The sequence below is a fragment of the Lingula anatina genome, chromosome 1 (assembly GCF_051362555.1).
Source record: "Lingula anatina isolate TDL-2025a chromosome 1, LinAna3.0, whole genome shotgun sequence".
In the NCBI taxonomy this organism is placed as follows: domain Eukaryota; kingdom Metazoa; phylum Brachiopoda; class Lingulata; order Lingulida; family Lingulidae; genus Lingula; species Lingula anatina.
This window is the reverse complement of record NC_141767.1, coordinates 23,837,237-23,860,711: the sequence shown is the minus strand read 5'-3', so window position 1 is coordinate 23,860,711 and position 23,475 is coordinate 23,837,237. Positions and strand designations below refer to the sequence as shown.

General features: G+C 35.0%; 2 protein-coding genes across 23 annotated transcripts in view; both read right to left on the bottom strand.

Moving 5' to 3' along the window:
* Positions 1 to 2,608: 2,608 nt before the first annotated feature.
* On the bottom strand, positions 2,609 to 4,936 carry LOC106152093 (refilin-B-like). Its single transcript, XM_013525583.2, has one exon. It carries the CDS (start codon positions 3,938 to 3,940, stop codon positions 3,377 to 3,379), a length of 564 nt encoding a protein of 187 aa, XP_013381037.2. The 5' UTR covers positions 3,941 to 4,936; the 3' UTR covers positions 2,609 to 3,376.
* Positions 4,937 to 5,721: 785 nt separating this feature from the next.
* Positions 5,722 to 23,475, bottom strand: part of LOC106152102 (excitatory amino acid transporter-like) — a 47,737-nt gene continuing 29,983 nt past the window's right edge. For 15 of the 22 annotated variants that reach the window (XM_087007343.1, XM_087007342.1, XM_087007341.1 and 12 more), the window contains 10 exons: positions 15,870 to 15,977; positions 13,661 to 13,865; positions 12,784 to 12,991; positions 12,159 to 12,433; positions 11,709 to 11,835; positions 11,205 to 11,438; positions 10,667 to 10,861; positions 10,134 to 10,268; positions 9,594 to 9,766; positions 5,722 to 8,731 (listed from right to left, as the gene is read on the bottom strand). In XM_087007343.1, the coding sequence (XP_086863469.1) occupies positions 8,646 to 8,731; positions 9,594 to 9,766; positions 10,134 to 10,268; positions 10,667 to 10,861; positions 11,205 to 11,438; positions 11,709 to 11,835; positions 12,159 to 12,433; positions 12,784 to 12,991; positions 13,661 to 13,865; positions 15,870 to 15,959 (1,728 nt within the window). In that variant the 5' untranslated portion in view covers positions 15,960 to 15,977 and the 3' untranslated portion in view covers positions 5,722 to 8,645. Of the gene's footprint in view, positions 9,767 to 10,133; positions 10,269 to 10,666; positions 10,862 to 11,204; positions 11,439 to 11,708; positions 11,836 to 12,158; positions 12,434 to 12,783; positions 12,992 to 13,660; positions 13,866 to 15,869; positions 15,978 to 17,946; positions 17,968 to 18,366; positions 18,575 to 21,548; positions 21,569 to 21,709; positions 21,822 to 23,475 lie in introns of those variants that run through there. The other 7 variants (XM_087007411.1, XM_087007415.1, XM_087007436.1 and 4 more) reach the window with 7 other exon arrangements.

Below are 23,475 nucleotides of genomic sequence, written 5' to 3'. Positions count from 1 at the left end.
TGTTCGGTTGGTTTCATTGAAAGTCAGTGTAAGATGAATCATGATTATCAAATGGAAACGCCTTTTTGACCAGTTGAATATGCCCGTGAAAGAACAACGCATCACAATTGGGTGTGCAAAAGGCGAGTCTTTGTCACACCTATCGCAACATCGAACCCCTTGTCTTCAGGGCCAAGCAGTGCAATATCTGCCGATTTGTCATGCACAGAATTGTAAAATTTTAAGAAATGTGTGCAAACAAAACAGTCCATTTGTTCTTATAGAAAAAATGTTTATTTCAATGGAATATATTTTCCTAAATGCACCATTTTGCACAGAATTGCTGTGTGGTCGTGATATTTGCTTCTTACTATTTATTAGCGTTTGGCACCAACGTTACTCCAGTGTCCCCAAAGGAAAAGGTGTAAAATTATACAGAGAAAGCTGTTGCGTTGCTTGAATACTACCCCCCTCTTTCGTTTAAACATCCGAGGGGACATAAAGATTGCCTCATAAGACATCTTTTAATTTTATCCGAATAATATTCTGTTTTTCTGAAAAAATTCGGTATGCACAAACGCGCAGAAATCCTAAAATTGACGCAAATTGCCACAGGTCTGCTATACCTATTTTACTGAAGGGATAACAACTGTTCGTTTTGGGAAAAAAAGAAAAACGATTTTACCATACTTACCAATGTTTAATGAATTCATTCCGACTTTCAAAGTTAGTTAATTTTTTTGGAAGTTTTTTTTTAAATAGCCTCTAAAGAGATTATTACCGAGGTATAGCCATCTAAGAAAGTCCACGTGGTCTGATAACAAGTACAGAATCCAGAATAATTGCGGATAACAGCTGTTTTGGTTGTAAAATTGAGTTTATTATATTCTTATTATTTGTTTATAATGCTATTTATGTGTGGAATATTAATCTCATACAAACATTTGCTATCCTTTTAAACGAGAAAGATATGTGGTGCTTTATGACTACGTTCCATTAGTATAGCTGAAATGTTTACAAGAAAGAGTGCGATACATATGAACAGAAGCCGTTTTCATTCACTTTTGAACTTGTGAATGCAAAATAATCCAGTTAAGTGGATCGTGACTTATGTCAAAAGAGGGTGTTCAGATTTCCATGATAAGTATTTTGTGTCACAAGATGCACTTAACTCAACAGTCAACCTTCGTGTTCTTCAAGATTCTTTTTAGTCGAGTTTGCAGGGTACGTTAAGACCACACGCATCCCCGGCACAAAAAAGAGAAGAGACATCCAAAACTTCCGAACAGGAAGAAATATTGCTTTCTGAAACAATACCACTTCAGTTATCAACAGACGGCATGTCCTCCAAAGTTCACTAAAACCACTGAAAGCCAAAACTGAGTGCCAAATCTAAGTCTGCTTTTGATAAATAAAATCAAGAAAAAACAACAATTCTGACTCCTCTCTCATTAATGTCCTTCGCTTTATAATTTTTTTTCCATCACTGTTTCATCTTCTGGTTAAGATGGTTTCTCACGTATTCGTGCTTGGACGTCATTTCTCATCCCCACCGTGCAATCTCGCGCGCTGTATTAGTCATGGCATACCTTGCCTGTTCGCTCGCTTTTTTACAACATGTTGCGGTGATGTATATTCCAGTAGGTTTTGGGTCAGGCGATTGCCGCAGGGAAACGTTTAATGGTTTTAGCCGGGGACATTAGTTGGCAAGCATATTTGAAGTTGGGCACGTAGTCAGAACAGACTTTTTAGCATCTCTTTAATCTCCAAAGCAAAGCGTCGCAGTAAAGAAATTGCATCAATTCGTTCTCAATACGCGATAACATTCTATTTAAGCGATTTAACTTCCATATACGATATGTCAGTGATTCATGTTTCGTTTTGTGCCGGTGTTTAAAAACAACCATTCTCAGCCGCGTGAAGTACCAGGAAGGTTACTGATGTTAGCAGCTCTTCAGCTTTTCCTGATTACAAAACGATATAAATTAGTTTCCTTGACAAAACTGAGGTAATGAACAAGTAGCTGATTAGGCAATCTGACAGTTAAATCGCTGTTACGTGATATACAACCAAAGGTTGTCTGTGTCAACTACGTTGCCTAGCCACGCGCTATGGAGACACAACGCATCGTCCTGTGTTGAACAGTACAATAAACAATTTTTTTAAATGCTGGTTATCATGCTTTGAAATTTTTTCAAATGCTTCAATGATTTTTTTGTAAGGCCAATCATTCAGACTTTTTCTCTGCTTTGCATATTATTTTTCAAAGGGCATGCGAGGTCATTCCGACTTCACCTATTTGAAACCCCAACTCTGCGACGTGTACTTCCCTGTAAAATATGTGTTAGAGATTCTATTGCATTCCTCGTTTTTATGACCAGCGACCCTCGTCCGATGTGTGATTGCCCTTTACATTCTTCCTTTATTTGATATAAGTTTGCATACAAATGGGCATTACCACTTCGTATGCAGCTCATGCTTGACTCTGTGTTTACTATATAACATCAGTAACAAGACTAGCAAAGCGTGTGGGTACAATTCTTGCTCCAGTAGTTTTCGTGTTCGGCTGTCTTCACGCGTGCTTGGTTGTCATAAAATTTGGGAGGATTTGGACAAAGACAAGATTGAATATCACCTGTATAAAAATGCTACCCGAGTCCTCTTTTTGCAAGAACCAGACAAGCCTTTTCTATTACAAACATGGATTTATATAAATATATATTGTTCAGATCTGACTGCAACTTACAGATCGATAATTCGAAAGAAAAGATCGTTACGTTTTAAATCAGAGCAACGCGGCAATAAAATGCCAAGGTCCTTAAAGGTTGATAGGAGACATTATTTGTTCTTAAACGGCATAGATTGGGTCAATGATACTGACTAATGGTTATACATTTGTGTATAGCAAAATGTGATATCCAATAATATCTACCTAGTGAAAAATATTAACACTTCCCCGGCATGATGAAAATAGGTGAATGCAATCTACTTGAAAAAAATAAGTAGTCTAAATATGTTCTCTCGCTCTCCTTCACTCTCTCATTATTTTGGCTTGGTTACACCATTTTAAGTAGTGGTAATGTGCAAGGCAATATTACATCTGTGTTCTTTTAGTCTTATCCACCTGTCACTGCTAAGTAACTGTTACTATGTGTGTGATCGCCTATGGACATCATGTAATATCATTTGTTCGTGTTATGTTATCTTATCATTGTCAATATATACGTGCTGTATTCCTTCTGTGTAATCTGGATTAATATAACATGTGTCACATGTCGATAATCATAAAATTGGCTTATCGGAGATAACCTACATTGTCATCCTCTTTCCTTGTTTAAATATGAACAGTGTATAAATAAAACAGACATAGGTGTGTCAAATGTCTATCGTACCAATCTCACAGACTGATTTCCTCTTCTGAACTGCTGCTGCCTATATTGCCGTTTACATATCGACCATAGCCAACATGACCGTTAATATCACCGTTCATTTCTCCATTCATCATGGGGCGTTGACTGTAAAACAGATCATCTTCTTCCTTTTCCTCTTTCTGAGACCCCTCCGGTCTCCAGGTGCTAATCAGAGTACCGTTGGGTGTAAACGGACCGTCCATGTCCACGGAGGTCTTGTACCACCGTCTTGTGGAGTCTGGGTGTTGTGTGAACGTGGAGATGTAGGACATCTCAGGGTTCTTAGGGAACACATACACGGTGTCAGAAAACGATTTTGGTTTGATGCGAGCCTCGTAAAACACATCGCTCCTATATCTCCGCCTCGTTGAGTCAATGTAACAGGTTACCTTGTCTCTGTAGTTCACTGGGCACCACGAGGGCCCGTTTAGTTTCACGCCATTATTGAACCGTTTCTTCACGCTGATGTCACACTGTGCTGTTACCGAGAATTCGTCGTAGGCAGGGAGACTTCCTACAGAAACGCTCTCTGAATATTGCACCGCCTTCATGGTGGGATGTCGTTTATTATCTGTCAGGTGGTATTGAACGCCTTCACTGAACACAATCCGTCCCTATCATTTAATGATGTCGCCGCTGAATGAATGGGTGTCCCAGTCCATCAGTTAAATAGAAGATAACCATATATTCCTGGGCGACCAGGTACCAAATCATAAATACTTTATGATTAGGACATACAGTGTATGACACTCATTGGATTCCGCAGTTGTTTGAATTCCTAAGAGCCCTGATGTTATTCTCCACAATCCGCATGCCTCCGCGGCTGGTTTTGTGGCGGTACACCGTTCAGGTCGAGAAGCGCTCTTTATTATGTTGATTCTGTTGGCCACAATACAAGTGGGCGTAGTCTACAAGAAATGTATTCCTTGTATTTCAGTACTCCTTGAGGTGGTGGTGGGATTAATAAAACACGTCCGACGGCGGTTGAGGTAATCCTCTATATAGTGATTCAACGAGGAAATGTACTGGTGACAGCTAACAGGTTGTCGGTAAATTTATTCAATGAAGAGCTGTGTCAATACTTCCAGCGGGTCGCGGTCAAATTTCTGTTTGCACTGTGCATATTTTTTCTTCCCTCCAACAATAACATTAGGTCAGAAATATTTGCCCCACATTGTCGGGTTTGGTTGATAGTTAAGAAATTAACCTTCTTCTATTACGTGGTATTGTAGTTTTAGACATTGAAACGGGCCCTCTTAAATGCACGTGTCTGCAGTTTTATGTTCTGTTTTAACGGCAAGATGTCACCACATGCTAAATTAATCAATGTGTATATTATAATCCATACAACACACTTTGATGGTAATTAACTATGGAGATTGAAATACAGATTAAAGGAACAAATCGATTTCTCGAACAGCTTGGATTGTCTCTACGTAGACTGGTACCATATCTATTCATATATCTTACGCGGCCTATGAAACTAGAATTCAAGACCAGGTAGCGAGCAATGACGCAGGCACTTCTTGTTAGTCTGTCAAACGGGAGAACAACGTGACCAAGCAGAATAAATCCCAAGTCAAGTGCCACACATTTTTTATGCTGTGAAATGGGTCTACTGACCCCAGCTCTGCGGTTTATGAACGTGCATATTAATATTTATCTTGATAAACTTGATAACTGCGGTTGACAGTGTATTTTTCCATTTAATAACGCGATTAAAGTACATTTACTTGGGGTATACAAGTCTATACTTAGTAAGATGGAAGGATTTCTGCCAAATAAGACTATAAATACCGCAGTTAACTTTTTTTGTTTTGCAAAATGCACCAGCTTTGTAGCAGACTGTTTATAAAAATAGCCAAGAACTGCAAGAAAGGCAAGATGAAGTAAGATCATATCTTGGACAAAGATCATATATATTCCACTGTGATACATTTCTGAAATTGAATTTGTAGAGGTTAGTGTCATCACCACGCGAAATCTTTCTGACGAATCTACATTCTTAATGAAAAATTGTCATATTCTTCAAACATATTATTACCTGGTGTTTTAAAATGAGGGATGGCCTTAAAACCTACAGCTTTTTCACTGTCCATTTTACTAATACATTTTCCCAAGAATGCTACAAGGTTTTGAAAAGTTGTCAAAACTGATATCCTGAATGTGTATTTCTGTAGGAACACAAAATATCATTCATTTTTTGAATAGATGGATCAAGAAATATGAAAAAGATTATATAAGGGATTGTTACTTTTGAAAGCCAAAATGTAATTACAACTCTGTGCAACACTAAAATAACACAATACTGTATATTGCACAACACATTAAATATTCCACTATAATACAGTCTTTATTCCATTCTACAACATGCAATATTAACAGCAGATTCAAGGTTAAATAACCTTGGTTTCTAGGTAAACCTGAACACAAATCAATCTCTAAGCATAAACACCAGACAAACCTGCATATTTTTTGTGGTATAAAATTAGGCAATAGAGACGTTTTTAGAATCACGTGAAATATAACCTGAAAATTTTTTATCAAAGAAGAGAGTAGTTTTCTTTTGTTTTGCTAAATATACCCACTATCTCTGAGTGGAAAAAGCAATCCAACTGATGCCAATAAGTACCACCCTGGGTTTCAGAGTCTAATATGTTCTCTCTTGCACTTATACACTTCAATTAGAACAGTTCCTGCCAGTGGAAATCATCCAATACAGCCTAAAATGAAGGTTGCCTGCACTGTGTTTTGTCATATAAGACTAGAAAATGTGCATTAATCTGAGTGAGGTGGGATTAATTTTCTTCTAGTAAGAAGGTTGAAACCATGTGTGGCAGGAATGTCACCTTAGGAAGCAATACAGGATTAACATGTAAAACATTATAATACATAAAAAAAATACTGTCATTTCACAGAACTTAAAAAACAACCAGAAAAATACCTGTGGATAAATTCTACCAGCTTTCATTCATTGTTGCATCTCACTTACTGGTTTGCCATTATTTCTGGCTCCACTTTTTGCAATTCTGCAAGACCTTGCTTGATTAAACACTAAGTTGCCATACTTTGGGCTATATTGGATGATTGCCATTGACAAAATTTACCAGTAAAATTTGAAACTCAGGGTACTAAAATTGTTTATATCCCCTTTTCTCTTAAGTTTACACCTGGGCACATATGTATATCTGTGGCCTCTTTGTGTTGTAAGGTTTCAGTTTCTACAAGTGTGTGCTATCTGTACAAACACAGACACGACAGAGGTGGCACATGTAGCACAAGTATCTACTGCTTATAACTGGAACACCCTGGCACATTCTACTTAATGTAAATATTTTGTGCATAATATTAATATATTATATCATAATATAATATGGGTAGACTGACTGGCTTCAATACAATTTTTGAACATTCATGTGTAAAATGCAAGTGCACTGCATAAGATATCAATATGTTATTTACAACTGGGAAGAGCAAAGGCTCAATCTCCTAACCCAAAGAAGAGGGTCATTTTTATCATTTCATTTAAGACCTATTAAATCTTTTTTTTTAATTCAATGTCAATTATGATCTTGGTTTCTCTAAGTATCGCCTTCCTTATCAATTCAGTTGTATTGCAAGAAATACTATGAAAGGATTTAAATGCATAAAAAGTGGTAACAAAAAAATCTATTGAAAAAGTACTCAAATAATTAAAGAAAAATCTCTAAAAAAAGGTCTGTACATGTATACTGAGAATATTACATATAAGCTTAAAAGGCATAATTCAAATTGCTAAATACTTAATCACCAAATAGGGAATTGAGAATAATTTCATACATAATAGTCATAATAACTTTTACCCTTGATGAAGTTAAGTTCTGTATACATTGAGTTTATATATATAGTTTTCTGTCAATATAGGCACAGTTTGACTGAATTTTTTTTAAGTATTGGTAATGTACACTGGAATACCAGTATAAAAAATGCAGTTCAAAGACAAACCAATGGTATATCAACTGTGCGTAGCTTATTATACAGTATATGTTACCCAAAGCCTACCAAATCTCTTTCTTTGTAAGTCACATCAAATATCTCTCTCTTCACAAGACCTGGCAGTAACACAGAATCACAACACTGAGTGACTAAAAATTCTTCCTAGTTTTGAATGAGTTCACTTATTTGTACCATTGTACAACTCATATGACCCCATCTATTATGTTGTACAATGTACTAGGTACCTTTTATCTCACCATACTATATCAGCAACCTTCAAGCTGCTATGGCAATACTGTATGCTGCAAAGATAATCCTCTCACTCATGGCCAGGTGTTATAATTTGTCTGTTTCAGTCTCACTGTGCATATTACCTATTGATAGTAAATAAAGTCTGTACATTAGAAAATAATTTGTAGTTATAATAAGAATATTATACTATTTATACAATGTTTTTGTGCAATTTTTTTTTATAAATGCAATACCCATTATGACGAAACTGTCAAATACATCAAACAATCACTGATATATTAATTCAGAAATGAAACTGCAGGTTGCTGGTACTTAAAGCTTGAATAATTAAAGAAGGCTTGCAATGTGACAGTAAAATACATGATATATCTATATGAAGTTCATCCTTGTCACAGGTGTTTCACCATGCTCATGCTTTAATTAAAGTGATTTTATACAGAACAACCATCATAAGACTTTGGAAAAGTGCAAATAACTCTTTAAAGATGCACATACACCAAAAAATAATTATAATGATATAAACAGCAATATGCCATTAATTGCATAATAAACAATTACACCTTGATAACAAAATTATGTACTTGAGTGTATGGCTTTGAGGAAGAGCAATGAGATTATGCTCATTGGAACCCTGAACTGTAGTACAAATACTGGCAATCTTATAACTTCTAACATAACAATACTTAAGCATTTTTTAAAAAAATAATCACTTTGCGGGTAAGAATTCTGGTTCACTATTAAATTTGAAATTTTGCATTTTCAATAAAGGAAAAGATATCTCTCTCAATCATACTTTTATCGTCAAATGTGCTGTGTAAGTTTTTGCCAACAGACTTGTAAGCGTATCTTATGTGACTTTTTCACTTGATCTCTGTCAATATGGAGATTTGTTTTGCCTATCTATACCTGTTGACTGTGGGTCACCATAATCAAGCATAAAAAATTTTCCACTTGTTGATTTTAGTAATGTTAGGTATTGATAGCAAATTCACAATCCTTTCCAATTTTAAAATTTTGTATATAACTGCGTTACACCCATTTCATTCCTTCCTTCCCCTTATCTTCATCATCCGGTGGTGCATGTACAATAATAGCCTTACCTACATCCCCATCAGCTGCATGCAAAAATAATAATACAGTCAAAATAATAATATAAAATATTAATACTACATTTACATTTAAAGTGCTTCGTGTGCAGTGCTGCTTTTAATTATGCTATTATGCTTCAAAATGAGATACTTAATCCAATATATAGCTAGGCTCATACCAGCACATTTACATTTCACCAAATGCAAACTGAATAGTTGCTAAAACTGAGAAAAATGAAAAATATGTGTCAACTTATCTCTTATCTGATTCAAAATTTTACTTTGGTATACATTTTACATCTATTTGCTTGAAAAAAAAACTTTTGCTAGCAAGCACAGTAAAGCACCAAATTTTTTTAAGTAATTTCACAAAACATTTGTCATAAAAAATTAAAATGAGTCTGATGTACATCAAAAGCCATGACACAGACTGACACTACATAATAAACAAGTAAAAAACACAGGGAAAGCATGCATCTTGGAAAATAAACAAGTCACCAATCGCATGATATATTCTAAAGTCTAAACAATAATGCCATAGAGGAGATTTTGCTGAAATGCTATGAAATTTTGGAACTGAGGGGCATTTTAAAAATAAAAAAATGACAATATTGAAACGTCTATATTACTTCAGGTACTTACAACACATCCCAGGCAACTATCAAAGTAGGCAAAGCTAGTTCTAAGAAAGTTTTGGAACAACTTCATGGTTGACAGGTGACAAATGCTAACTTGCCCAGGCAAGTCATCTCTTAATCAATTGATTAGTAGTACACCACAACATTAATCTATGATTAACAACTGATTACCAAATACTGGCAGGCAACATTGGAACTCTACATGGGGGTTTCAGATTCTTTATTCAATTCTGGATATAAACCATTAGTACCCCTGTCATTTAAGGACGCTTTGCTTGGTCGACGTTCTTCAATTCCGTTCTTGGCTGCCTCCTCTGCTGCAAGTTCTGCATCTTGAGCAGCCAGTTCATGGCGAGAGAGATGGGCCACAATACCAGCACCAAATGCATCTCCCAGAACATTGATGGAGGTTCGCAAACGGTCCCTAATAAATAAACAAGAGAGATTTATATATGTAACCTGATTTTAAAGAGAGAAGTATTATAATATCCCCTCTTTTTATATTACTGACACTACCATTAAATAATAAAAATATTTCAAATTTAATCAATTGAAGGATAAAAATATTTCCAAATTTTCAAAATTATATACTTTTAACTCAAATAACCCTCACTGTGCACGTTTTCAGTTTTTCAGTGTCTTCTACAATTTTTAAACATTTAAATAAGGTATTATAAATATTCAGTCATACAATGCTTTAATAAATCACATTAGTCACTTAATTTAGACAAAAATAATCCAACTACTTTCCACTGAAGTTACACTGACAAATTCAGCTTAAAAATACTCACAGCAACCAATCCACCATGACAATCAAGCTGATGTCTTTCACAGGCAGTCCCACAGCTGTCAGGATCAGAATCATGGTGACCAGTGACGCACTGGGCACACTAGCTGCACCAATACTGGTCAGGGTGGCAGTTAGACTAAAAAATTAACAAAATTCTAAATACTTACTCGTATTACAGCCAGTTCAAGGAAACACTATACCTACAAACAAAAGGACTACAGATACATTATTAATCAAATAATAAAACTTCCCTTGGATGTAATAAGCCAAAACTTTTTATGCATATTAATAATTTGGATTCACTGTTTATCTGTTTCATATGGCTTTCAATAAATTATAGCAAATGTTGATGTCTAACATGTTTTAACCATTACCAGGTAACAGTTTTGAACAGAACAATTTCTATAAATTTTTTAATTTTTTTCCAACAATCTTATCTCTCACACCCAAGTACACATGCACATAAACACATACACACAAGATACTTCAAGATACCCTACTCAACTCACTCAACTACAGCCACAGAGTCTTTACCTAACAGTAATTATTTCCCCAATATCCAGGTTCACTCCATTCATTTGTGCAATGAACAGTGTGGCCACAGCCTCATACAGAGCTGTGCCGTCCATGTTGGCAGTGGCTCCCACTGGGATCACAAACCTGGTCACCCGCCTGTCAATACCATTCAGTTCCTCCAGACACTTGAAGGTGACAGGGATGGTGGCAGCACTGAAATAAATAAATAAATAAATAAATAAATAAATAAATAAATAAATAAATAAATAATGTGCACACATACACACTATTTAATACAAAAACAGACTTTCATCGTCACAACACAATCAATACAGTTCATAGTTGTCACTTCTGAATATTTACATACGTTATATTATTTTTTCACATTTCATTCTTTCACAGTGATTATTGATTATATAATAAAACCATCCTAACAATATATCTACAGATTTAAAGAATCATTTGGTGGTGTTACTGAAAGTTTCAAAATGATCTGCTGGCAGATAAAAAAAAACTCATATATCAACACAAATCATACCATGTCATTTGTCATTACCTTGAAGCAGTTCCCAAAGCTGTCAGCCAAGCCTGCAGCATGTTCTTGGCAAATGTGAAAGGGTTCTTTCTTGTTATGACGAAGTAAATGAGTGGCAGTACACCAACACCATGAATGATAAGACCCACAATTACAGTGACCATGTACACTCCAAGCTGCCTGATTGTTTTGGCCATGTCATCAATTTCCATCAGTTTACCAGCAATCAAACACATTATACCAAATGGAGCATACCTGAAAATTCATTGTATTATTTGATAGATCAACCTTGGAAATTTTTCTTTAAAATTTAGTCAGTAAGAGCTTTTTTTTAATTATTATACTAGGAACTGTTAAACTTGCCTTCTTACTTCTCAATGCATTCCAGTTTTATCTGAAATATCATGAAACTTAGCACCATTTACCTTAGAAAAGGCAAATAAAACCAGATACCATCACCAGAGTCAGATTAAAAATTTATGGTTATATTGAAATTGAAAACAACTAAACATCCAGATATCTTACCACATGATAATGCCAACCATTTTCATCACCACTTCATTCAGAATGAAGAAAAAGTCTGTCATGACTCTGGCCCTTTCATGCATTGAACTAAGGATCACACCAAATGCAATGCAGAAAATAATTAGACCTGGAAAAAAAAGAAGACACAATCACATCATGAGAAAAATGCAATTAGTTTCAAATTAATATAACATGGTATTCACATTCATATATGTACCTCACTGAGCAATTACCTACACATATACCTAGAGAATATACCAAAAGATATCATACTTGTTATAAAACTATTCACTAATTTTTTTAAATCATCTCAATCGTTAACATACATCACAACTCAGTGCAAAGTAAGAGCACATTGAAGCAGGCAGTTATTAAAATAACACATGTCCACCAAATTATAGATTTCACCAAGATAAAATGAGCTTTAAAAAAATTGACAAAGTTCTATACCTAATACATTTGTACTTCCTCCGTATCTCAGTTCTCTTACGTATTTCTCTTTCTCTGGTTCTTCTGTTTCATTTGCTGTCATATTGTCTATTGAAATATTATAATCAGCATCTAACTGATCAACAATAGATAAGACAACTTCTGTGGCGTTCTCAGTGACATTTGCGTCAGGAGGCATGCTTGGGTCCACTTTCTCTACCAAAGGAGGGGCTTTTACATAGTAGGTAGAAACACTATAAAAACATGCCACTACAAGATTTTCAGGCAACAAATTCCTGTAAATAAAAACAAAATAGTTGTTTAAGCTAAGTAAGTTTTGAAAAACTATTAACAAGTTTTTTTCAACACAATATTTATAGAATATATATAATAATTATGAAGCGTCTGCTTCTCTTTCAGTACAAATGGGATTTAAAAGCCAGATACATGCCCAAAAGAAGTACATTTTCATACAACCATATTCTTTAAAATTTCCTTGAACTGTTACCTTTTCACTTGTTGGAAAAGCAACTGATAACCCATTCATTGGGACATTTTTCCACTAATATAATTTTTCCCCTTTCATGAAGAACGATTATCTTAAGATCACAGAAACATTTCCAAGTGGGTTTTATTTCATTCACACCTAAATATATCCAGGAATGCATCCAGTGTGGACACCTTGTTTTCGGTTGTGCCAGACCCAAGGCCAGCACGTACGGAGGGGTCTCCAGGGTGAATGGTCACAACTAACACAATGCCAATGATGGATGCAATCACTGTGGTGGTGAAATAGTAGACCATAGCACGGCCTCCCAGTTTACCACTGGCCTTGGCATCCAGTTGAGCCAACCCTTGATTATGGAATAAAAATTATATATATTTAACTAACCTAATCATGTGTTAACTTGAGTATGGTACAGATTTGCTTAAATTTACTTATTATTACATATACTCAAATCTTAAAGGGATAATAACTATTCCTATGAGATCTATATTTCACAATAAAAACATTGTGAATAACTCATAGAAATATAATATATTCTGTTTTACCACAAAAACAGCAGTTATAGCTATCTGATATCTAGACTTGTCTTTAGACCATGTGACCTCCATTGATGGCTATACTCTGTTAAAATTTCTTAAGAGATTTTAACAAAAAACCAAACTTTTTAGAAAAAAACAGGGACTAACTTTGAATGTAAAAATGGATTCATTAACCCTTGGTTAGTATGGGAAAATTGTTATTTACTCCAGGAAAATTCATTTTTTGGTCGAAACGAAGAGTTATTATCCCTTTAATGTGTGATTCATACATATTACATCTTTGGTATATAATTGATTTCATATGTTTGTATTTTGTTTAAATCTTTTTTGTTAAAAATATCCATAAACATACTGTAGCCATACTGTTATTAAAGAAATAAACAAAGATTTATTTTATATGAACCATTTTGAAAATATTGTAGAATAATTAATGTACAACTGTGTCAAGCTGCTGTGCATAACATCAATCAACTGACCTGATATTAAACTAGAAATAATCAAAGGTAAAATCAACATTTTCAACATGTTCATCAGCAGTTCACCAGGGAAGGAGACCAACATAACTGCATCCACATCTGGATCGGCCAGTCGTGCTAGAAGACCAATAAATATCCCTAACAGCACTCCTAATACAGTCAGGATCAGGAGCAAGTTCTCTTTCTGAATCATCCATTTCCAAAACTGTAAAATAAAATGTATGTTTGTTATTACATGTTTTCCTCTATATAAAAGGAGTAAAATGGTAATGTTATAAGATACATGAACACTTGAAATTATTTCATCAAGATAGTTAACTGTGCATTTTAAATTTTAGAAAAATCTTTTTAAAAATCCATTGAATGCCCTCATACGAAATAAAAATATTATGAAACAAATTTACATACTAAACACTATTTTTTCATTTTCTTTATGAATAATCCAGGTAAAATCATTACGGAATCATCAGGGCACATCATGGCAAATTTTGCTCAGTCATTTATTTACTGCACATGAGCATGTGCTATAATAGCCTTGAGACTTCCTTACATACATTCAGCATGCTTTCCACATGTACATTATTCATGAACAATGACGTAAATAGATCTGGTACTCATCACATACATTTAAAAATGGTGAAATATTTAAACAAGATCAAATAGAGGAACAGGATATGAATGATTTCTTTTTGTGCTGTCTTGCCATCTGTTGTATAATTCATAATTACCCTAACATGAAAATAATTAAGACTACAAAAGATTAGATGAATTCCTTGGTTTGTGTCCAATATTTCTCTACTGCATGAACCCATAATACAAAGGTTAATGGTTTTGAAAGGCCATTAGCATTAAAACAGTTGGTGTCCCAAGGAGTTTTCTCTATTTTAACATTATGGTTTTAATTATATCAAATCTGGTGTGGAAAGATTTATTATTCTAAAGTGTTTTGCAGATTTCCCACATGGTATCTCAAAAGTGTTTGATGACACACATGTTAAAACATCTCAAAAGTATCACGAGCTTTAACTTCCATTATTCCCTTCACTAAAGCATGCAAAATTATAAGACCGTAAGAAATTTTGAGCTATCAAATATTATGTTGTGCCATCACCAAAGAGATTCCAAGGATCTACTTGAATATGAAGCAGCTACAATTCACATTTTTCTTTTAATTGAATCACAAGGCATCTTTACGAATTCCCCCAAACAAACATAACAGTATTTTACACGAGCAGGTAAACTTGAGGATTTGCCAAATATCGGAAATAGAAAGCAAAAGGGCATTGCCAAAAGGCCAGAGTGATAAAAAGCCATCATTCTTGAGCTTGTTGGCATTATACATCCATTTATCCAGACTACTGAACATGTGTTTACAATATACAAATGAATATAAGGGTAGTGGTAAACACCAATTTCTTTCACATTACTGACTAACCACTACCAACCAACAGGGTGGCCATGAAAGTCCAGAACATGATAAATAGAATGGTGAAATATTCAGTGTATATAATTGACTTTAACATATAATTTAAATAGGAAAAAACTTCACACATAAAGGCTCTTTTCCCCAAAACAAGTGGAATGTCAAATATAATTTTTGAATATCCACAAGTTCTGTCTAAATTGTGCAGAGTGTATCTTTTCAAAATAGCACTCATTACAAAACTGTACATGATAACACCTCTTATTTTACAACCAACTTCTGAATGAAAGTATTCTGATAAAATGCACCATTAATACCAGTATCAGTTACACCTGTCACAAATTATCACAAAAATGATGCAATATGCAATTTACCTGGCAACTTACTCTGTGTGTAACACCCCATTTCCATAGATTAGATCGACCTACTTTAGATCGACCTAACTCCCTGGGGGTTCACGCTAAATAGCTGTCAGCCGGGCGGACACAAAAGTTAATTACCTCTTACAGCTTGTAGTAGGCGGGGACGGACACTTAAGGGGGATTATCTGACAGTAATCTAGTGAGACTCCCCGCGGTGATAGATCGATCTAAAGTTGTGGGAATAGACCCTTATTCTGTGTGAAGCACATGCATATTTGTCATGTGTGTGTGTGTATGTGTGTGCGTGCATGTGTATACGCTGAACCTATTATTATACTTCATTTCTGTTACATAAAAATATAGAGTCAAATTTTCATTCAGTGATAAAATGTCTGTTAAAATATTCTATCAAAAAAAATCTTACTCTCCGAGGACAGGACATTGGGGGATTTTCTGGCTCCATTTCTCCATCTTCTATAGACATCATGGGCTGCTTAGACTTCTCGTCATTCATCTTGCTGATTGATCAAACCTAAAACAAAATCAAAATGAATTCAGTGCTGCAATTATGAATTATTTGCTTTACTCTTGGTCCACATGGTCAAAACATATAATTCTAATGCATCTATGACATCAGGTACTTTGTAGACTAACCCTGGCATGCATGCAGTCTCTATACAGAGCTATAGATATACTGGCTTTTTGCCAGAAACTAAGGTAAAGCTTCATCTAGGGTAAAAAAAAGGTCACACAGGGCTGAGCCTTGGAGCATAAAGTTGTAGTCAATCCACATATAACAGGTCATGAAGATGAAACCTTTAGTGACAGTTTGTGGGATTTAAGCAAAAAATACAATTGAGAACTTTTTCTTGGCATCCTGTGCAATTTTCTGGTACTTAGCCACCATCACTCCAACAAGTTATGCCTGTCTGCATATCTACCTAGTTCAAGTTTTAGGGAACAGATTTAAATCAGGAGAATGGTACATCCATTCCATATGTTTTTACTTGGCATAAAATACAATTCTAATAATTTTGTTATTCAAAAATGCATTAATCCTAGCCTTTGAGGTAAAACCACATAGGCTATATTAAGAGAAAGAAAGAAAATTTCAACATCTGAAATCCCATGTTCAATCTCTTAAAGAAAGGGTCAATGTTTTTAGCCATTTCTTAATTTTTTTTTAGATTAAATCCAACTTGTAATTCAACTCTACCATCCTCATGTTGAATCTTTTAGCGTACAGGGTGGCAGTGGGGTAGGATGGGGTGGGGTGGCTTAGATCGCATTCACAACGAGTTGAGCCAGGCTTTACAAATCCTGGGGACTAAATATGGCAGTCGTACATGAAAGAAAAACCGCCTAATCTTTTAATAGTCTCTCCGCCACTCACACGCCTCCCCACACGTCGTCCCTGTGGGGGGACAGTCATTAAATCTCGGCTCCATTGGGACAACACATGGGGAGGCGTGTGAGAGGCAGAGAGACTATTAAAAGATTAGGCAGTTTTTCTTTCTTGTACGTCCGCCATATTTAGTCCCCAGGATTTGTAAAGCCTGGCTCAACTCGTTGTGAATGCGATCTTAGATGTCTGGCTAACCTACTGAAGCAGCTAAATGACAGTTAATTACCCCTTAACAGGGGCGGATCCAGAGATATTTTCTGACAGTCTTCCAAATTATTTTTGTTAATCCATCCTCCATTTTTGACCGTCTTCCGACAGAAAATATTAGATACCCGTCATTGTAAACTTTAAAATCTGACCGTCTTCCGGAAGACCCAGAAGACGGCCTAAATCCGCCCCTGCTTAATGCCAGTCATCAGAGCCACATAAGCTGAATGTAATTTAGTGAGAAACCCCTTGGAGATGGGTCAATGCTGCTAGATCCATCTAGGTATGGGAATGGGGCCTTAATCTGACCCATAGATTTTTCTGATTATAACTAATGATAATCAAGTAATGATCTTATCAATAATACTATCATATTAGAGGATGAAGACATAGAGGCCATGCTTGGCCCTGCAGCTATTAAGCAATAGGTTTTTATATAGGAAACTTATATATACACTTCCATGAAATAATTTATTTTTGTAAAAATGTAATGTATTCTGAATTACTATAATGTAGCACTGTCACACTACTGTGGATTTAATATTAAAAATCAAGGTATTTATGAATGAATCACTCCTAATGAAACCTATGGGTAGCATTCAAATAGTCTGTTTTAATAATATTAAGGTTCTGAATTAGTATGCAAACAAAAAGGAAAAAAATTCATACCTAAAAAATAATTGAACTGTTACATGTGCACCTCATAATGCAAGAAATTCAAACTTCAGTAAATCTTTTTTTTTTTACTGATTACAGAAGAATGTCTTCACCCAAAGTGTTTCTTGTCTTTTCTCACTGAAACCACCCTCTCAGAATCATGTCTGCATTCAGATCAACATGCTGGAATAACATACAATTTTACAACAAGCCATATAACAGGCCACCCTACCTGCACAACCATCGTCGTCAAAAATCGAGCAAACAACCGATTAGCCTGCAAAATGCTTTGCATTGCAGGCAAAAAGCAGAGCTAATAAACCCTTTTAATAAACTGACCTCTAGTGAGAAATAACCTAGCAGCAAGGTTTATAAGACGTGTAATCACTAATTTGTTTTTCCTGAGGTCATCCAAATATTTATGCAACAATCTAAAATAGTCTGCAACAAGGGCAGAAAGAGTTCTACACACTAGTGGTATCAGTTCCCATGCTTTCAGCAATGGTGTGAGTAGCAATCAGCCACCTGTAAAAATCAACTTTCAAGGTGGGAGGAGCCCTTGTTAACGGCACCTAATGGTAAACAGCCCTCCTAAAAAACCAAGTAAGATCAAGTAAGACAGCACATGAGGATAGAAACATAAGCAAGTTACCTTATTTGATATAACATCAGTCTAATCTGTCATCTTTTTCCTTAAAATTCGATACTGTGAATGTTTGCTATCGCTGCCTTCTATATACAGTAGCGATAGTAGCAATACCCACTTGTTAAATGATTTAACTTTAAATGGCTATGGTAAGTTAACTGCAGTCTACTCAGGTTCCAATTCATGAGTATTGCATGTGACAAGGAATAAAAAGAATCAGAATACCACACACAGTCACCCAATCCTTTAAATTCTGAACTCCTTCCAAGATCATCTCCGGTGAAAGTTATACAGTTAACCCCTCAGTTATCATCATATTATGTACATAATCAGATAAAACAGTAAACTGATACACAATTTGTCAAATGGCATTTTGCCCTACAGGTACTCCTTGACAAGGAGTAAGATACATCTAAGTTTATCATTCAAATGTTGTATCAAATTTTCAGGTATATTATAAAATGGCATTCTTCGAGCTGAGGTTAAGGATCATTGTTAATCTTTTTCTTGGTGACACTTTAAGAAAATACCAGCCAGGGGCATTTGACTGGCAAGCACACCCAGACTGTTATCACCAGCACAAAGTTTATCTCTATTCCATTGGCATAACCTGCTGTGCAATTATTCCTCCTGGATGCCTTGTCTCTCTCTCTCTCTCTCTCTCTCTCTCTCTCTCTCTCTCTCTCATGACATTAATGTTATGAAATCACTCTTTAAGAGTTAAATGGAAAACCCTTGTCTAGACAATAAAGTCACAGTTTTGAGGCCAACTGGGAACTCAACACCATTATACAGTTCATTGTTTTGAATCGTTTATTAATCTAGGGGTGCATCTTATGTGCTTCACATATCTCTTAGGATAAACTGTTAATTCTCTTTATTCCCGACAAACTCCTCTTAAATGAAGCACTATGCTGTATGGCTTTCCATTTAAACTACTGTAATATGTTTTTTTTTCACAATCTGCATTCTGTTCTTTTTTCTATTTCTTTCATTACTTTAGGAGGTGATGATTACTCTGACATGCCTCTGCTCCTAAGGTTTGTCACCCCATAACTTTTAGCAGTGTTCATTACTCCAAAGGTCCATTGTGTAAGGGAATCCTACTCTTAAATGTTACTTAAACTATAGAGAGGCAAGACTGTTAATGTTTATAGATTGGAGCAAGTTAATACAGTGGACTTTCAGAGTAAAAGACCTTTTGAGAAATGTACCTTTAAGATTATACTGTAAACATCACACATAAAATTACATAAGGTTAATTTTTTTTCAATTTTTAATAATATTTCTGCATTATGATGGGCCTATAGAGACAAAAATTAATATTATCAAAGTGATGGTTGTTGGGAGAAAATAAATTGGAGTAGTTTCATATTCTCAATATTTTTGGAGAAAAGTTTACCTTTCTCTTCTTAATTTTGCAGATTTTAAGTCAATATAAAATCTAAGCATCCTGGTCCATGTAGGACAAAAACTAACCAATGGTTCTGACTAAGGTTTAAACTCACAGAGGCATACTTCCTCCATCAAGGCATTCAACACCATCCTCTCTGTTTCCATCACGAACGGCAAAAGCAGTTTGACGTCAGTTAGCTAATCAGTTTCATTTGTTTCTCATTGTGATACATGTTTTAACTGGAATTATTTTAAATTGCTGAGAAGTCCATCAACCAGAAAAACTGGAGGAGACTTGGGACAGAAATAATGACAAAACAGCGAGTGTGGTTATAAAAAAAATAATCAAAAAACGAAAATAAATTTTAAAAAAACTGACAAAATTTACCCAATCTATTTTTCTACAGTAGTATGCTCTTTTCTCATATGAATTTCTGCCAAAAAGCCTACTGTGCACAACAGTTCACATTCACTACTGTATGTATTGAGTGTCACTTTTGTAGTGCTTTCCAAACTGACGTTCTTGGCACATTTACAGTTGCTATATGTATCTTGGTAGGCATAAAGGAAGAATACCCTAGTGGGCATAAAAAACTTAATATGTATTTTTACAATAAAAAACTTACACCAAACTTCAAGTCAAATAGGTATATATGTTGGCTATAATAGAGCAACCACATATGTGTATGACAGGAACTGCCATCTGAAACAGTGGATCAGAATACAGTGTAAGTGTCTGTATATACAGACAAATACAGCTGTACATCAGTGTCTGTATATACAGAAAAATGGGGTTTCAGGTCTTAATATAAAACAAATGCTTCACATTCTTGTCAAATTCCTTACAAGTAAAAACATTGATCTGCTTCAGCCTGGGAAGGGTTGCCCCAATAATTCCGAAAGTCTGAGGATTATGTTTATGTTTTTCCAATGCTTTTAGAGGAAAGCCATCTAGACTTATGATGAAATAAATTTTTTCATGTATTTGAAAATACCATAAATGAAAAATATGAACAGTGACACAGGTAAACATCTTTTTTTACCACTGCACTGTGACAGTTTATATGTAAAAAAAATTGATCAAAACTTTCTCCATAATTTTACAAAAAAAAAAAAAAAAGTTGCCATAACAAAAGGCTTTCATAAAATAGAAAGTAACATAAAATAACAATCTGAAATACTTCTCATAACAATCATATTAATACATAGCTGGTGAAGTCCCTTTGGCTTTCACAGTTCAAAAACAATACAAACATTTAAAAGCAGAACTGAAACGTTAAACCTCCAAGGATAACAATCTTGTGCTGGACAATGCCCATGTGTATCAAAAAAACATGTACACACACACACATTATCCAGTCTAAACAATATGTGCAATATGGAAATGCTGGAATGACACACTTAATACTCTACAAGAAAAATTGATTGGAAGTCCTTAACCTAATCACCCTAGAGGTTTAATAACAGGACTGGCCATGGCAGGTAATACTATTAAATACCCTCACTGTCATGGTGATTTGAAGACCAACAATTATGTGCGTTAATAGTTTCATGTTAGAATACTTGACATCTACCTACAGACTATAATGAGCAAAAGCCCCAATAAGTAATTACCATTTAACTGCATCTGTTCATTTATCAATGTGCACCCAGTCTACCCAAATCAATTATCAAATTGTGAACGATTCTAGTCTCTACCTCAACATATTCAAACCAGAAAAAGTTCACTAAAAGATCAACATTAGTATAGGAAGCATGGTGTACTTACTGTGTACTTATACAGCTGAACTTACCTAAAGAATGAATTCCCCATGCTCGCTTGTGCAAGCTGAGAAACATGCATCCCTATTATAAAAAACAATGAGTGCACCTGTCTCTATCAAGTCTTAGTTGACTGCTTTACTCAATACTTATTTTTAAAAAGGTCATTAAGCACATCAATATCTTATCATACCTGCACTAGATTCTAGAACTCTGGTTTAGCTATGCCCTTGTCCAAGCTTTCCTCTCTCCCACTCTCCCTTGTGTGGCTTGCCTTCTAGAATGGTTTGAGTGACAGTGTGAGGCTGGAAAAGGGGGGAGGAATACCAATTCCCCATGAATTCAAAATCACTGATGCCAAGTTTATGTACCCTACTTTCAAGATGTGGAAATAATTGGTTGGATTGTGCAAATTACCTAATTGTGCACAGGCAAAGTTACTTCAAATACTTTTTAATATCTATCTATCTCCATAGATGTATAAGTATTTTTTGTTCCAATGACTAATTGCTTTCTTTGCCTTGAAGCAACAAGTCGATCAAATATACTGTTGTATACTCAATCATAACTTTTGACTTTGTCAGTTTTACATCACATGTTTGAATTTAAAAGAAACAAGAGCTAAGGAAACAAGACACCAAACTTTGAAAGTGTTCAGTCCATTCTTTACAGAAAGTATCTTTTTTTTTTTTTTTTTTTTAATTGCTTTCTTTATTGAAATATGACAAATATTCAGAACCTGATAATAATCAAAAAAAGCTTTTCAGACATCTGAAGAAAGAAAGAATTCCAATTTGTAAAAAAATTCCTCTAATGGTGTTAACCTTAATAAATTCTATGTATTGGAGCACATAATGTAAAGCACTCAAGAGTTTCTTTGCCAACTTGCTCTTTTATATTTGCAAGCCAAGGGGCTGCATTCAGTTTTCACATAAATTTACGTAACAGCTACCAGTAGCTGAGTTGATGGACCTTACATGGTGCATGCATGTGTATAATTTTATAGCCTAGAGAGTAGATCCCATGAAGTCCAACCCAGCACTCTATATTTAAATAATTAATATAGCACTGTAAAACTCCACGTCAAATGCTGTCTACCAATACATATATCTTCTGGATTTATTGCAGCCCTTCTGAAACAAGATTTGTAACATTGATTTGTGGTCACTGCAGCATTAATATTCAGTAACTGCGGACAAGAATATGATATTTAAAAATGTCCTATTATTTTTCTGCCTTCATTCAAATGTGGACTTGGAAAGGAACCACAGATAGGCCCCCACAGATAAAAATAAACATCATACTATTAGTGTCCCAGATAAGAAACCTCAGCTCACATCAGACTGCGCAATTACAATTGCACTATTTCTTAAAGGGATAACAACTCTTTCTTTGAGATCCATATTTCATGATAAATACATTGTAAACAACTCATAGAAATATAATAAATTCCATTTTACCGCCAAACAGTAGTTATCGCATTATTCTGGAATTTGTGCTTGCCATCAGCCCACATGGACCTTCATAGATCTCTAGCCCTCTCTAATTATCTCTTAAGAGATTATTACAAAAACCATACTTTTTAGAAGAAAACCATGGACTAATTCTGAACATAGGAATAGATTCATCAATCATTGGTAAGTATGGGAAAATTGTTTTGACCCCAGGAATTTTTTTTTTGTCATAACTAACAGTTGTTATCCCTTTAACTCAACTAAATTACTTTTAAGATGCTACAAAAGAAGTGTCATATCACTCGGCATCAGTTTCATTATCTATTTAATCTAAACTCATAATTTTCCCAGCCACTGGAAATGGCAGTCAAAGTGACAAAGCCAGTTATGCATGCACCTTCTATTTAACACTCCCCACATGTGCGAAAGCACACTAAGATGTTTGGCCACTGACTGAGATGAAGCACACAAAATTGTGAATATTGGGTCTCAAAGGAAATTTATA

Coding starts and splice junctions, on each gene's coding strand:
- LOC106152093 (XM_013525583.2), bottom strand. CDS start 3,940: ATGAAGGCGGTGCAATATTCAGAGAGCGTTTCTGTAGGAAGTCTCCCT.